This window comes from Pteropus medius, unplaced genomic scaffold (genome assembly GCF_902729225.1).
Source record: "Pteropus medius unplaced genomic scaffold, Ma_sr-lr_union100, whole genome shotgun sequence".
NCBI classification, from domain to species: Eukaryota; Metazoa; Chordata; class Mammalia; order Chiroptera; family Pteropodidae; genus Pteropus; species Pteropus medius.
Window position 1 is genome coordinate 148,006 of NW_024349226.1, and position 13,384 is coordinate 161,389.

Below are 13,384 nucleotides of genomic sequence, written 5' to 3' on the forward strand. Positions count from 1 at the left end.
TCGTGGTTGCCAGGGGCTGGGGAAATTGGAGGATGACAGCTAAGGGTGCAGAGTTTCTATCTAGGGTGACTCTACTAAAAACCATTGATGAAAGAAATTGAAGAAACACAGATAAATGGAAAAATATTCCGTGTTCACGGATTGAAAGAATTAACATTTTTTAAATGTCCATACTACCCAAAGCAATCTGCATTTTCAAAGCAAGCCCTATTAAAATTCCAATGGCATTTTTCACAGAAATAGAGAGAAAAATACTAAAATTTGTATGGAACCACAAAAGACTCCAAACAGTCAAAGCAATCTTGAGGAAAAAGAACAAAGCCGATGGTATCAGTCTCCCTGATTTCAAACTATAGCACAAAGTTATAATAATCAAAACAGTATCGTATTGGCATAAAAGCAGACACATAGATCATGGAACAGAATAGAGAACCCAGAAATAAACCTGCACATATGCGATCAATTAATTTAAGTAAAAGGAGCCGAGAATATACAATGGGGAAAGGACGGTCTCTTCAATAAATTGTGTTGGGAAAATTGGACAGCCACATGCAGAAGAAAGAAACTGGACCACTGTCTTAAACATACACAAGAATGAACTCAAATTGGATTAAAAACCTGAATGTAAGACCTGAAACCATAAAACTCATGGAAAGAAATATAGGCAGTAAGCTTCTTGGCATAAGTCTTGGTGATGATTTTTTGGATTTGACACCAAAAGCCAAGGCAACAAAATCAAAAATAAACAAGTGGAACGACATCAAACTAAAAAGGTTCTGCATAACAAAGGAAACAAAAAGAAAAAGCAACCTACCCAATGGGAGAAAGGATATGCAAATCGTATATCTGGTAACAAAATACAGAAGGAACTCATATAACTCAATAGCAAAAAACAAATCTGATTTAAAAATGGGCAGAGGATCTGAATAGACATTTTTCCAAAGAAGACATACAGATGGCCAACAGGTACATGAAGAGACGCTCAACATCACTAAATCATCAGAGAAATGCGGGTCAAAACCACAAGGAGCTGTCACTTCACACCTGTTAGAATGGCTATTATCAAAAACAAGAAATAATAAGTGTTGGCGAGGGTGTGGAGAAAGGGGAACCCTTGTGCACTCTTGGTGGGAAGGTAAATTGGTACGGTCACTATGGAAAACAGCATGAAAATTTTTCAATAAATTAAAACTAGAACCACCGTATCATACAGCAATTCGGCTTCTGGGTATTGAACTGAAGAAAATTAAAACACTAACTTAAAAAGATATATGTACCCCCATGTTCATTGCAGTATTATTTACAAATGGATAAAGAAAATCTCTCTCTTTACACACACACACACGAATATTAGTCATAAAAAGGAAGGAAACCTTGCCATTTGCAACAACATGGATAGACCTTCAGGGCATTATGCAAAGTGAAATAAGTCAGAAAGAGAAAGACCATATGATCTCACTTATATGTGGAATGAAAAAAGAAAAAACCTGATTTCATAGATACAGAGAACAGATTGATGGCTGCCAGAGGTCGGGTGGTGGATGAGTGAAATAGTCAAAAGGTACAGACTTCCGGTTATAAATGTCATGGGGATGTAACGTACGGCATGACGACTATAGGTAATACTGTTACTGTATTGCATACTTGAAAATTGCTGAGAGGAAATCTTAAAAGTTTTCATCACAAGAAAATTTTTTGGAAAAAAAAAGACATTGAGCTCTAAATTTTATAAGAATGAATTTCATAGTATGTGAATTATATCTTAATAGAACTGTTAAGCCCCTCATCCTCCCTCCCCCCGCAAAAAAAAATAACTAAGTCCCTCTTGTGCTGAGAATCCTCCCATGGCTCCCAATTCCCTCAGAGTAAAAACCAAAATCCTCACCGTGGCCCACAAGGCCGCACGTGATATGGTGGTCCCTGCCTTTCTCCGCCCTCTCCTCCTTCTCTTCCCTTTGCTCACTGCCTCAGACACGCTGGACTCATGCTCTTCTGCTGACATACCAGGCACCGTTTCGACCTCAGGGCCTTTGCACTGGTTGACCCCTCAGTCTGGGATATTCTCGTCCAAGATACCCACAAGCCTCATTCCTCCTTCAGACTCCTATTCAATCAATTGTGTTTCCTCCTCAATTAGACCCCCCCTGCTCACTCTAATTACAAACTCCTCTGCTCCCCCAGCCCACCCCAATCCCTCATTCCTCTCCTCCACTTTTCCTCGTTGTCCTTATCACATTGAAAAGATTATATAATGTATTTATTGTGTCAACAGCCTCCCTCGGTTTCCATCTCTGTGACCAGTTCCTTGTCTATCCTTCTAGAAATAATCCATATGGCAAATACACTAGGTAGGGCAGTGCTTAAGAGCCTGGACTCGTAGGCAGCCTGAGCTTAAATTCTGGCTCTGCTATTTGATACCTTCAGGTAAGCTACTTAACCTCTCTGTGCTTCAGTTTCTCTAGCTGTAAAATGGGCATGAGAATAGTATCTGCCTCCCTTGAGGATGTGCGGGGTCAATGAGTGTACATACAAAGCGCTGAGAACAGAGTCTGGCATGTCATAAGTGTTCGATGAGTGTCGGCTGTTATTTTTTATGAGCAAGCCCTAGACTCTTAAAAAGGAAGGAAGGTTATCCATATTACTTTGACCATTTTGATCACTGAGTGGTCTGTGTGGCCTGAGACAAATCTCGTCCCCTTTCTGGCTTCTGTTGCTTCTTTTATGGAACGGAGATTGGGCGAATATTCCCCAGGGCCTGATGAGCAATGCCTTTCACTAGCAAACTAAAAAATAACTTTGATTTATTGGTACTCTAAAAGAAATACATGTTTATCCACACGCTCTGCCCTGTGGAAGCTCCACAGGGCAGAGACTTTTTGTCTGTTTTGTTCCTTTGCTGTGTTCCCAGTGCCCTACTGGGCACTAGAGATACAGATGAGCACAGCAGGCCTGGTCCCCGCTCTCTCTGACCTCAAAGGGAACAGAAAGGTGAACCCACCCAGGTAGACGCAAAGCAGCAACAAATACCCATTCTTCAGACTGTGAAGTCCGTGGGGGTTGGGTCCTAGTCCTGGCTCCCTCTTGCTGTGTGACCAGGGCAACTGATGGCCCCTCTCTGAGCCTCTATTTACCTTGAAATTAGTACAATTATTGGGCGTACCCAATCGAAAAACAGGCAAAGGATGTGAGCAGGACAAGAAACACAAGTGGGTCAATAAAAAAAAAAAAAGAAAGAAAGAAACGGGGAGGGAGACCTGCTCATTAAAACAACACAGTTCTCAAACTATGTTTGGGGAGGGAGTGGAAAAAGAGGCATCCCAAAATATGCTGTTGCAAAGGGCAGTCGAGGGCAGTCTTCGTGGAAGGAAGTGTGGCCGTACCGATCCAAAGCTTTTAAATGAGCAGATTCTAGTGACTAGGCAATTCCATTTCTAGGAGTGGATCCCATGCACCTTCACACATACATGCAAAGAGGTGCGTACAAGGACATTAGTGTAGTAAGATTCATAAGAACAAAGGAATTGGAGAGCTTTCAATAGGGTTAGATTATGGGACTCACCACAGTGACATCCTATGCAGCTACTGCAGTGATAGGAAAATATGGCATTTAAGTTTAGATGAAATGGACAGATTCCTAGAAGAATAGCACTTAGCGAAACCGACATAGGAATAGAAAAGCTAAATGGTACTATAACCATCAAAGAAATTCAATTCTTGATTAAAATCCTTCCCACAAAGAAATCTCCAGACGCAGATGACTTAACCAAAAAAAAAAAAAAATTGATAAACGATACATACATATAGTTCGATTTATGTATATAGTTTTATATACACAGTATAACAATAAGTATATGCATATTTAGTTATATATATTTATATAATTCCTTAGATCCATATATGTATGCAAACATACATGTATGCACATGATGTGCATCATACTGATAATGATGACTTCTGAGACAGGGGATTTGTGACTGTCCCTTTATCTACATTGTTTCCATCTTTATGAAACCATATTTCCGATCAAACGAAACTCCGTTAAAGGTCAGATTCACTGAAGTAAAATAGCCAATGGTAGGAAAATGATGCTGAGACCCACCCTGGCATCTGCCATCTGGTTCTGGACACTGCCCTATCCAAAGCAAACAGTAGTCACTCAATAAATGTTAGTCCAAAGGAAACACACTTCTCCCACTTTAACACATGAGTCCACCGCATATGTAACATTGTGCATTTATTTACAAAGAGATTAGAGAAACACAGAATCTGGCCCCCCTGTGCAACGGGGAGTCACCATTGTCATAATAAATACAGTAATTTTTTAAAAAAGAGAAAAATACTGGATTGGAACAGCTGAGGGTCATCCTGAGCCACCCCCATTCTCACTCACAGGGGGCCCATGAGATAGAAGCCGTCTTCCTTCTCCTCTCCTACCTCCCAATCCTCCATAATTGTCCAGGGATAGAGGTGAAAGAGTGTTTCTTTCCAGGTGTTATCAACTCCTACTTGACCCTCAAAACCCCAAAGTCAGGGCTCTTCCCCTTCCCAGGGCACTCTGCAGGCACCGTCTGGGTCAGACACAGAGTTTTCAGCCAGGGTGCCACGGGGATATATCTTAGGGGCCCAGGGACATGGATGGCACTTTGTGTTTGAAGGGGGCCTCATCTGGGGTGACGAGGAGGAATGAGAGGGCTCAGTGAGAGAAGTGAAGGGCATCGAACAGACGAAGTGTCTAAACTAAAATGGGGAAATTCAAACCGAATCACCCCTTCTGCATACCATAGTACGGATGAGGGAAGTGAGGCCCACAGAGAGGGCACTTGCTTGCCCAGGGGCTGGGTTAGACGGGGCTCCTCCCCCATTCCCCCCTGTGGTAAAGGGGGACGGGACTGTCTCGGAAGGGTCACGTGAGAAAGGGTCTTTGGAAGCAGAGAAAACGGTGGTCTTTGGAAGGGAGGCGTGGAAGGGTCAGTGATTGGGAGTGTGGTGGTGCAGACGCTATGAAGGGGGAGCCCAAGCAAACCCCCAAACTCACACTGTAGTCATGACCTTGAGAGAACCGGAACGGAAACGCAGTATCTTTTTCTTGAGCGCGTGGGAAGCCTTGATCTTCACAAAGACTTTGGCGGGGCCTGCGGGCGCCCCTCCACCTGCGCCAACCCCTGGCGCGGAGGCCGCGGTGGCTGCCACCAGCTGCTGCGGCCACACGAGGCCACCGCTGCCCTCTGAGTCGCTGGATGCGGAGCTGAAGGCAGGCGACTCCCCCTCGCTGGCACTAGATTCACTCTCCCCATAGCCGCCGCCAACGCCACCCGTTGGCCCCCGGCGTCCGAGGGGCCCCAGGCGCCCTGCCGAGCACTCGGAGTCGCTGCCCGCGCAGCCGTAGAGCAGCCGGCGCGGAGGGGCAGACGGGGACGGGCCAGGCCCGGGGCCGCGGGGCGCGGGGGCGCGGGCGCGGCCGCGCCGCCCCTCGGCCGCGTCGATCTCGGCGGTGGAGCGCCAGCGGCGGCAGGACCCCGCGGCCTGCGCGGCCAGCGTGGGTGCTGGGCCGCGGCGGGGCCGCGGAGGCCGAGGCTCTTCCCGTTCGGCTGTAGGGTACTTGGGGGGTCCCGGAGGAACGGCGGCGGCGCGGCCCAAAAGGCTGGTCTCGGACTGGGAGCGCGCAGCCTTGCGAGCCCTGGGCGAGCCCCGGCGGCCCGCAACCTCCGCCATGCGTCCGCGGCGGCCCGCGGCCCGGGGGCGCTCCCGAGGCGGGGACTGCTCCACGCTGCGGCCGCGGGTCAGCGGGGGCGCTTTGCGACGGGCCGCACGGCCGGGGAGGCCGCGGCTGGCGGCCTGCGCGCCTGGGATGTACTGCGCCTTCACCAGGCGGCCCTCGGCCGGGCTGTCGGGGGGCGAGGGGACAGCAGGCGGCGCGGCGGGCTCGGGCGCCGCTTCCGACTCCCAAGGTGCGGCCCAGGCGCGGCCTAGGGCGGCGGGGCTGGCGGGGCGGCCCCCCGCGCGCTCCACGGGGGGCTCGGGCGCGGGCCGCGCGCCTCCGGGGGGCGGGGACGCGTCGGGCGGCCGCTGGCGCACGCTGTTCTGGCGCCGCGGGCCCCCGTCCGCGCCCCCGGGACTGGTCCGGGGCTGGCCCGCCCCCCGGCGGCGGCGCCTGCGCAGGAGCGCCGAGATGTAGCCGTCCAGGGGCCGCCCGGTGCCCGGCGCGTCGGCCGAGTCCGGCGCGGGACGCGCGCACGGCCGCGGGCTGCGCAGCGCCACGGCGTGGAGCGGGCTGGGCGTCAGGAAGGGCCCGGTGCGGGCCCGCCGCTCGGCCGAGGAGCAGGCTTCCGGGCCCACGGACCCCGCCGCCGTCGGATAGGGCGCTGAGAAGGACCGCGGCACGGCTGCCCGAGCACCCACCGCCTCCGGAGCGCTGGGACTGGCGTCTCCTAGGGAAAGGAAGCCAACGTTTTCAAAAAGGAAGAGGGAAGAGGCTCCCAGCCCTTTCTCGATGTGCCTAGGAGGGGCCGCTTGCCTACTGCTCCCGCACCCCAATTCTCCCACTCCCATCACACCCTGCTCTCACCCCTTCCCTCACACCAGGCTCATGACAAACTCTCCACGGTGGCCTACAGGACCCCGCGTGGACTGTCCTCCCTCTACCTCTCCGACCTCCATCTCTAACCGCACTCCTCTGTATTGGTAGGTCGCCAGCCATACTAACCTCCTGGACAAGGCCAGCCATGCTCGGGCCCCAGGGCCTTTGCACTTGCTGTTCGGGAAACACCCTTCCCTCAGGATATCTGCTTGGCCCACGCCCTCACTTCAAGGTGTCACTCACAATGTCACAGTCTCAGGGATGCCCTCCCTGACCCTATTTTGTAAAATGGCAATTCCAGCCCCGACTCAAAGGGACACACCCTAGCCCCCTTCCCTAATTTTCTTTCCATTGTCAATATCTAATACCCTATATATTCTACTTATTTATCTTGTGTATTCCCTGTTTCACCCACTAGAATGTCAGCTTTGTGAGGACGGGGAGTTTTTTTCACTGCCGTGTCCCTCTTCCCTAGGATAGTGCTAAACTAGCACGTAGTAGGGGCTCAGAAACTTATATAAATGAACAGCAGCAGTTCCTGTTTACTGAGTGGCTCCCATATGCCCAGTCCAATGCCTTAAGGTAGAGGCTCACTGTATACTCAGAATTTCCTTATGAGGTAGGTGCTGTTAGTAATCCCATTATAACAGATGGAGAAACAGAGGTCCAGAAAGAAGTGATGTGCTCAAAATTACATGAAAAGGGAATGTCACAGCCAGAATTCGAATCCAGATTGGTCAGACTCAGAAGCTTGTACTCAAAACCATTTCTTGGCCCTCAGAGCCCCGACTCCACCCACCTTACCTAGGGACTTGGGCCTTTCGCTGGCATAGATGCCCCGGGGTTCAGAGGGACCCAGGCGTCCATAGGAGCCAGATCCGGAGAAGCCACTGTCCCCACAGAAGGTCGAGGGTGGTGAGTCGGGACCTCCTGTGGAGCTGGGGTCTTCATAGAAGCCTGGATTCCGGGCGGAAAGGAGAGAGACAATCACGGGACCGGCCTGGCTGGGGAAACCGGGGGTGGGGAGACGAGGAGACCAAGAGGCGGAGACAGGGCAGCCTGACAGATGGGGGGCAGTGGGAAACATCTGGGTGTCCCAGGCCGACCCTGCCCCCTTCACCCGTGCTCACCCGAGCTGCGGCCGCTCTCCTGTTCCAGGCCCCCGGACTCCAGGCTCAGGTCTCCCAGCTGCTGGCCCAGGTCCCAGATGAGCCCCGGCAAGGCCTCCTGAAGGCATGATGAGAGCAGGACGGTCAGTGGGGCCCGGTCCTCTGTGGACTGGTCCCCTCTTCCAGGAGCTCACAGGCAGAGTTTCACTTTGACAGTGACTCTGACTTCAAAGGATAACAGCAGCTCCTGAGTCTCAGGATCCCCCTCAAGGTCTCTGCCCCTTCATCCCATTAGAAAGTTCTGGCAAACTCCAGTCCTGCACACTTCAGCTACCTCATTCCCTTTTAGGTGTGGCGAGGCCCCATCCCTTCCCTCTCCCTGTCAGATGTTCCCTCCATCTGTGCTCATGGCCCCTTGACCCCAATTAGTCTAACTTCTGATCTCCTGAAGGGCAGTTCTCTGCTAAAAGTTGGTGTCCAGGACCTGAGATCCTTTAGCCACTGCTCTGCCTTCTCCCAGTCTCTACTTTCCCTTCTCAGATGCTGTCATCTTCCCCCACTGCCCCTTACCCGCCTGTAGAAAGTTGGTTTGCAAGTCTTCCTGAGTCCTTGTGGGTAGAGATGGACCCTTCCCCTCATATGGATAAAATAGGCTGACTACGTGACTCATAAGTCTCCGCTCCTCCCTTCAGAGAGGACCCCCCCCATGCTGATTAGAAAGTTCTTCTGTGAGTCTAGCCTCGATGGTGCTGCAGCAATAGGCCCCAGCAGATTGCTTTCCCCCAGGGGTCACAGCTTCCTCCTGCTCCCTTCCCACCCAGAAGCACCCCCGTGTCCGCTCACTGCTCCTCATAGGAAGTTTCTGTTGCATTTACCCTGGATCCTTCTTACTGCAGAAAAAGACCATCTCCGAAGAAATGGTGAAGAAATGAAGGTAAAAACCCTTGGAAGGGAGCGTGACAGTAACTGGGGGTGAGGGTGGGGGCCGAAACAACTCAGATGGGGTGTCCAAGACACCGGGACTTAACCCCATTTTGGAAAACAGGGCCAGAGCCAGGAAGAGTCTCCCACGGGTTTTGGGGAGGCCAGAGGTGGCGGGCAGCCTGGGCTGACGGCTGACCCTCAGACAAAAGCGGCTTGTCTGGGCGGCGGGTGGAGGGAGGGGACGAGGAGGAGGGGCTGGGAGGGCAGGCGCCTAGCCCTGCCTATTTAGGGCAGAAAGACTGGCCTGCTCCCTCTCAGAACCTCCCCTGCTTCCCATTCCCTGACACTCTCTCCTGGGCCTGTCTCTCCCCCCTTCCCCAGAACAGAAGCCCCCATCTGGGCTTGTTTATGGTAAGAAAGTCAACACATCAGTCCACTCTGGGCTCCTTGCTCTGGTGTGCAGAGGTACTCGGGGTGGCGTTATCTTTGAGCAAAACCCAGGAAAGCAGCCGAATTGTGCAGCATCAGGAGTAGCTAAAAAAAAACCCACGAACCACCCAGATGCCCTATGTCATGTCCCCCACTAATTGCCCCTTGCTCACTGCGCTGACCACATTGGCCTCCTTACTATACCCCGAACATGCCTGGCGCGCTCCGGCCTCAGTGGGATGTGTCTCCTGCATCTCCTCCTGGCTCGCTCCCTTGCTTCATTCAGAAACTTTGCTTATTGGATCCCTCCTCCCACCCTCTTTCCAAAATAACTCCCCTGTCATTCTGCACCCCTGGGGTCCTGCCTGTTTTCCTACATCGCAGTAATGACCTCCCCCGGCTCAAAGCTATATATCAGGTCGTCCTTTGTCTATTAGAGTCTCTCTCACTAGAATGTCAGCTCCTGGGCAGATTCCCATCTGTTTTGTTCACTGCTGCACCCTTCTCACCCTCCCGGTGCCTACAACAGTGCAAGGAGGTGCCTAGGAAATGTTCCACGAAGGAATAAATGTATACAGCGGAATACTATACAGCTGTTAAAATGGAAGGAGGTGATTTCTCCATAGAACCATCACCAAGATAGAGCACTGAGTGGAAAAATGTGTAGTAAGAGGGTGAGTCAGAATAACCTGGAGGGCCTGTTAAAACCCAAATTGCTGGGTGCCTCCAGAGCTGGAGCCCCAGGAACTGGCATTTCCTACAGGTTCCCATGGGGTGGTGATAGTATGGTCTCTGAGACCTCACCCAAGAAACTGGAATTTGTGAAAAGCAAAGCAAAACTTTACATTTCTTGGTACATAAACAGTTTCTGCCAGTAGATGCACTGCAAGCAGTCCGGAGGGGACTCACGCCAAGGTGACAATAGTGGCGATCCCAGGGGAGAGGGTGCATTTAGGGGGTCAAGTGAGGGATAAGGGGACTGGATGGTAAAATGAAGTGGTTAAGGAGGCACGGCTTGGAGCCAAATTGCCAGGCTTCACATTCAGCTCTGGCGCTTCCCAGCTGTGTGGCCTTGAGCAGGTTACTTAACCTTTCTGGGCCTTGGTTTTCATCTGTAACATGGGCATTATTCGACTCCCTCTCTTATGGGGTCATCGTGAGGATTCGATGAGTTAAAATAGCAGTTCCTTTTAAGCATTTAATAAATGCTAGCTTTTATTATTACATGAAAACTTTGAATTTTTACAAGGAAAATATAAAATCATGTTTTACTTGTGTAATTCAAAATAAATGCTGGTGAGTTCTGTAGATCTAATTTCAGGTCTTCCGCTGCAGGGAAGGCAGGAGTTAGGGAGACAGAAAGGAGAGGCCTCCTCTGCCCTTGTGCCCAGACCCCCCCCATCACTCCCCTGCCCCCCGCCAGGCTATTTGTAAGTCTGACCTCATTCTTTCCAGCTGCAAAGGGATGAATCTTTAAAAGACGAAAAGGTCTTTGGTCTGAATCTGGCTCCCTGTTTGCCCACAATGCCCTTCATCCTTTTTTGCAAGTCCTTCTGCCAGGGGCCCTGAGGGCGTCCAGCTCAGGCAGGTTTAACACGAGTGTAGTTAGGGCCCCAGGAGACCCCTTTGCCCAAACTTTTCAAGACTTTTGTTCCTCTCCTCACATGCCTCTAATCTGTGTCCGATTCCCTTTATCCCTGTTCGGAAGTCCTTCTGCGAGTCTGACTTAAGTCCTTCTTGCTTGAAGGGGACTTTTTCCGTGGTGGGAGAGGTCAGGACCCCCACCCTTTTCCATGATCCTGGCATCTTTCCTCTGCAGCATCCTAGTCTGTACCTGCATCCTTATCATTCTTATTAGACACGAATGAAGTCTGGCTTCAGCCTTTCTCGCTTCAAAGGGAGTGTATTCCTGGGTGGGAGGCGTGAGGGAGGGAGGCGTAAGGATCGTAAGACAGAGGCTCAGGTATCAGTAAGGCCTCCACCTCCCCTTCAGAAGGACCCAGGAACCCCAAACAAACACCAGAGGGGTTTATATTTAGTGCTTCTCTGCTCCTCCCTCAGTGCCGCTGTCTCCCTCTTGCCGCCTGCCACCGCCTCCTCCCTGACGCTGGGACAGAGCTTTGCCTGGAGACTGTTGGGGGGAATAGGCCTGTCTACTACCGGCTCATGGGGGGGCGGGGGGCTGAGGGGAAGAGATAGGGAAGCTGAGGGAGGAAGAGAGGAAGAGATTGAGGCTGAGAGAGGGAGAGGTCGAGGAACAGTGAGGAAGGACACAGCTTGCCATCCCCATGCCTTCTTGTAGAGGTGGGAGGTGCCTTCCCAAGCCCAGCCAGCTCCAAGTGGGGTGGGGGAGCTGGTGAAGGCCCCCACAGTGCGTCTCTAACTTTGGGAGGGGGTGGGGCCTCCCACAGCTGTTTCTGTTTCCAAGAAGAATGTGCAGGGTCCCACTCCCAGCCGGGGGAGGGGCTGGGCACGCAGCCTGGGAGTCTGACTTCAGAGCCCTCCCCAGTCCCCGTCTGGGGAGGGGGCAGTCGAGGTCAGCAGCAGGGAGAGCCCCTTCCCCACCCCACCCCCACCGCCACCTCGGCTCAGGTTTCCCCAAACGGGAAGCTCTGACCACCCACAGGCTTGGGGATGGGATCTGCAAGGGGAGGCAGGGTCTGGGCCCTGGCGGGCTCGAGGGAAGGGGAGAGAGAGAGACAGGGAGGGGGCCATGGGACAGGGAGAGGTGCAGACGTGCAAGAAGGAGAGACCAGGGAGACAGAGATAGAGAGGCACAGAGAGACAGAGGATTAAGAAAGACAGAGACATGCAGAAAGTCGGAGATGCGGTGGGAAGGGAGAGAGCGAGCAACCCAGGAAGAAGTCGCGAGAATCAAGAAAGGACAGGAGAGGGCGAGCGCGATGGTGCTCCTTAAGTCGTCCAGAGACCTCTGCCTCATCTTGCCCCATTAGAGCACCCAGGGAACCCAGAAGTCAGACCCCCGTGCTGCCTCAACCTGCCATCTCTTGGGTTAACCACGGCTGGGACCAGGTAGGAAAGTGGGACCAGGAGGCTCGAGATCACCATGGGGAGGGACCTCAAGGACCGTGAGCTTCCTCTCGTCAGTTATCCTTCCCTCTCGGGAGGCCCTAAGATCCCCTCCCCCCACCTCGCCCCCTCCAGAGATCTCCAAGCACACCCGGACTTAGGGAAGATGGAGCTCTGGTAGCCAGGGCCCAGACGGGGGCATGTTTGGATCTCAGCTGTGTGACCTTGGGTGAGTCGCTTGCCCTCTCTGAGCCTCAGTTTCTTTCTCTGTAAAATGGGGACTATCCCCCTTATCTCCCAAGCTACAAGAAGACAATGCAGGCCTCCGGCTTGACACATACTTGGCGCCCAGAAGAATTTTCTTTGGGGAAGGGGTGTAGGGGATGAGGCCTGTGCATCTCAATAGGCTCCCTCGGAAGGGATGCAGTCCCCCGTTTCCCAGTTTGGAGGCGGGAAGACCACATCCCGCCCGCCGCCCAGACTCCAGGGTCTGCAGCCCCACCCCCTGTCCTTTCCCCTTCCCCTCCCCCACCGGGACGGGCGTCTGAGCATCCAACCGACACAGACAGACAGACAGACACAGATGGACGGACGGACAGGCGGCCCCTCACCAGCTGCTCCTCCAGGGCCGCTGCGGCCCGGCGCGCCGCCGCCGCATCTTCATCCTCGTCGGCGTCCTCCTCGTCCTCGGCCTCGGCGCCCCCCATTCCGGGCTGGGCCAGCCGCAGCGCCTGCTGCACGCGGTACTCCTGCCTCTCTCGGAGCCAGTGCAACTCGCAGAGCCCGGCCAGGCTGCCCTCCAGCCAGCCCCGCAGCCGGCCCCGCTCGGGGCTTACCGGGAACGAGAAGGCACGGATCATGGCTGCGGCCCCCCGCCCCAGCCCGGCCGGGCCCCGCGGCCACCCCTCTCCCGGTCCCACCTCCCCGCCCCAACAGCCCGCCTGCCCGCCCGCCCGCCCGCTGGCCCGGCTGTCACCGTCTCATCTGCATAGGCGCCCGCCCATTGGGCCGCCCACCCGCGCCTTATCTGCATGACCACGCCCCCGGCCGCACAGCAACCATCGCCTATTGGCGGGTACCCTGCCTTACGAAGATGCTCGACCGCGCATCCGCCCCACAGCGCGACGCATGCTCGCAGCTGCCTACTCGCTCTGCTCTCCAGCGGCCTCGCCACGCCTCCCACCGCCCGCGGGCCCGAGGCCCCTGGCCACGCCCCCCCACGCATCACAATGAAACAAGTCCGCCCTTGCTCCAATGTCATTGGTCCGTGCCTCCCGGTTCCTCAGCTGGTTCCGCCCTCTTGCGGGCGAGCTCT

At 53.7% G+C, this 13,384-nt stretch overlaps 1 protein-coding gene across 1 annotated transcript; it reads right to left on the minus strand.

Moving 5' to 3' along the window:
• Window positions 1-4,217: 4,217 nt before the first annotated feature.
• On the minus strand, window positions 4,218-13,049 carry DACT3 (dishevelled binding antagonist of beta catenin 3). Its single transcript, XM_039881651.1, has 4 exons — window positions 12,681-13,049; window positions 7,708-7,804; window positions 7,382-7,534; window positions 4,218-6,428 (listed from the first exon to the last, which is right to left on the minus strand). Exons 1-4 carry the CDS (start codon window positions 12,927-12,929, stop codon window positions 5,032-5,034), a joined length of 1,896 nt encoding a protein of 631 aa, XP_039737585.1. The 5' UTR covers window positions 12,930-13,049; the 3' UTR covers window positions 4,218-5,031.
• Window positions 13,050-13,384: the final 335 nt, after the last annotated feature.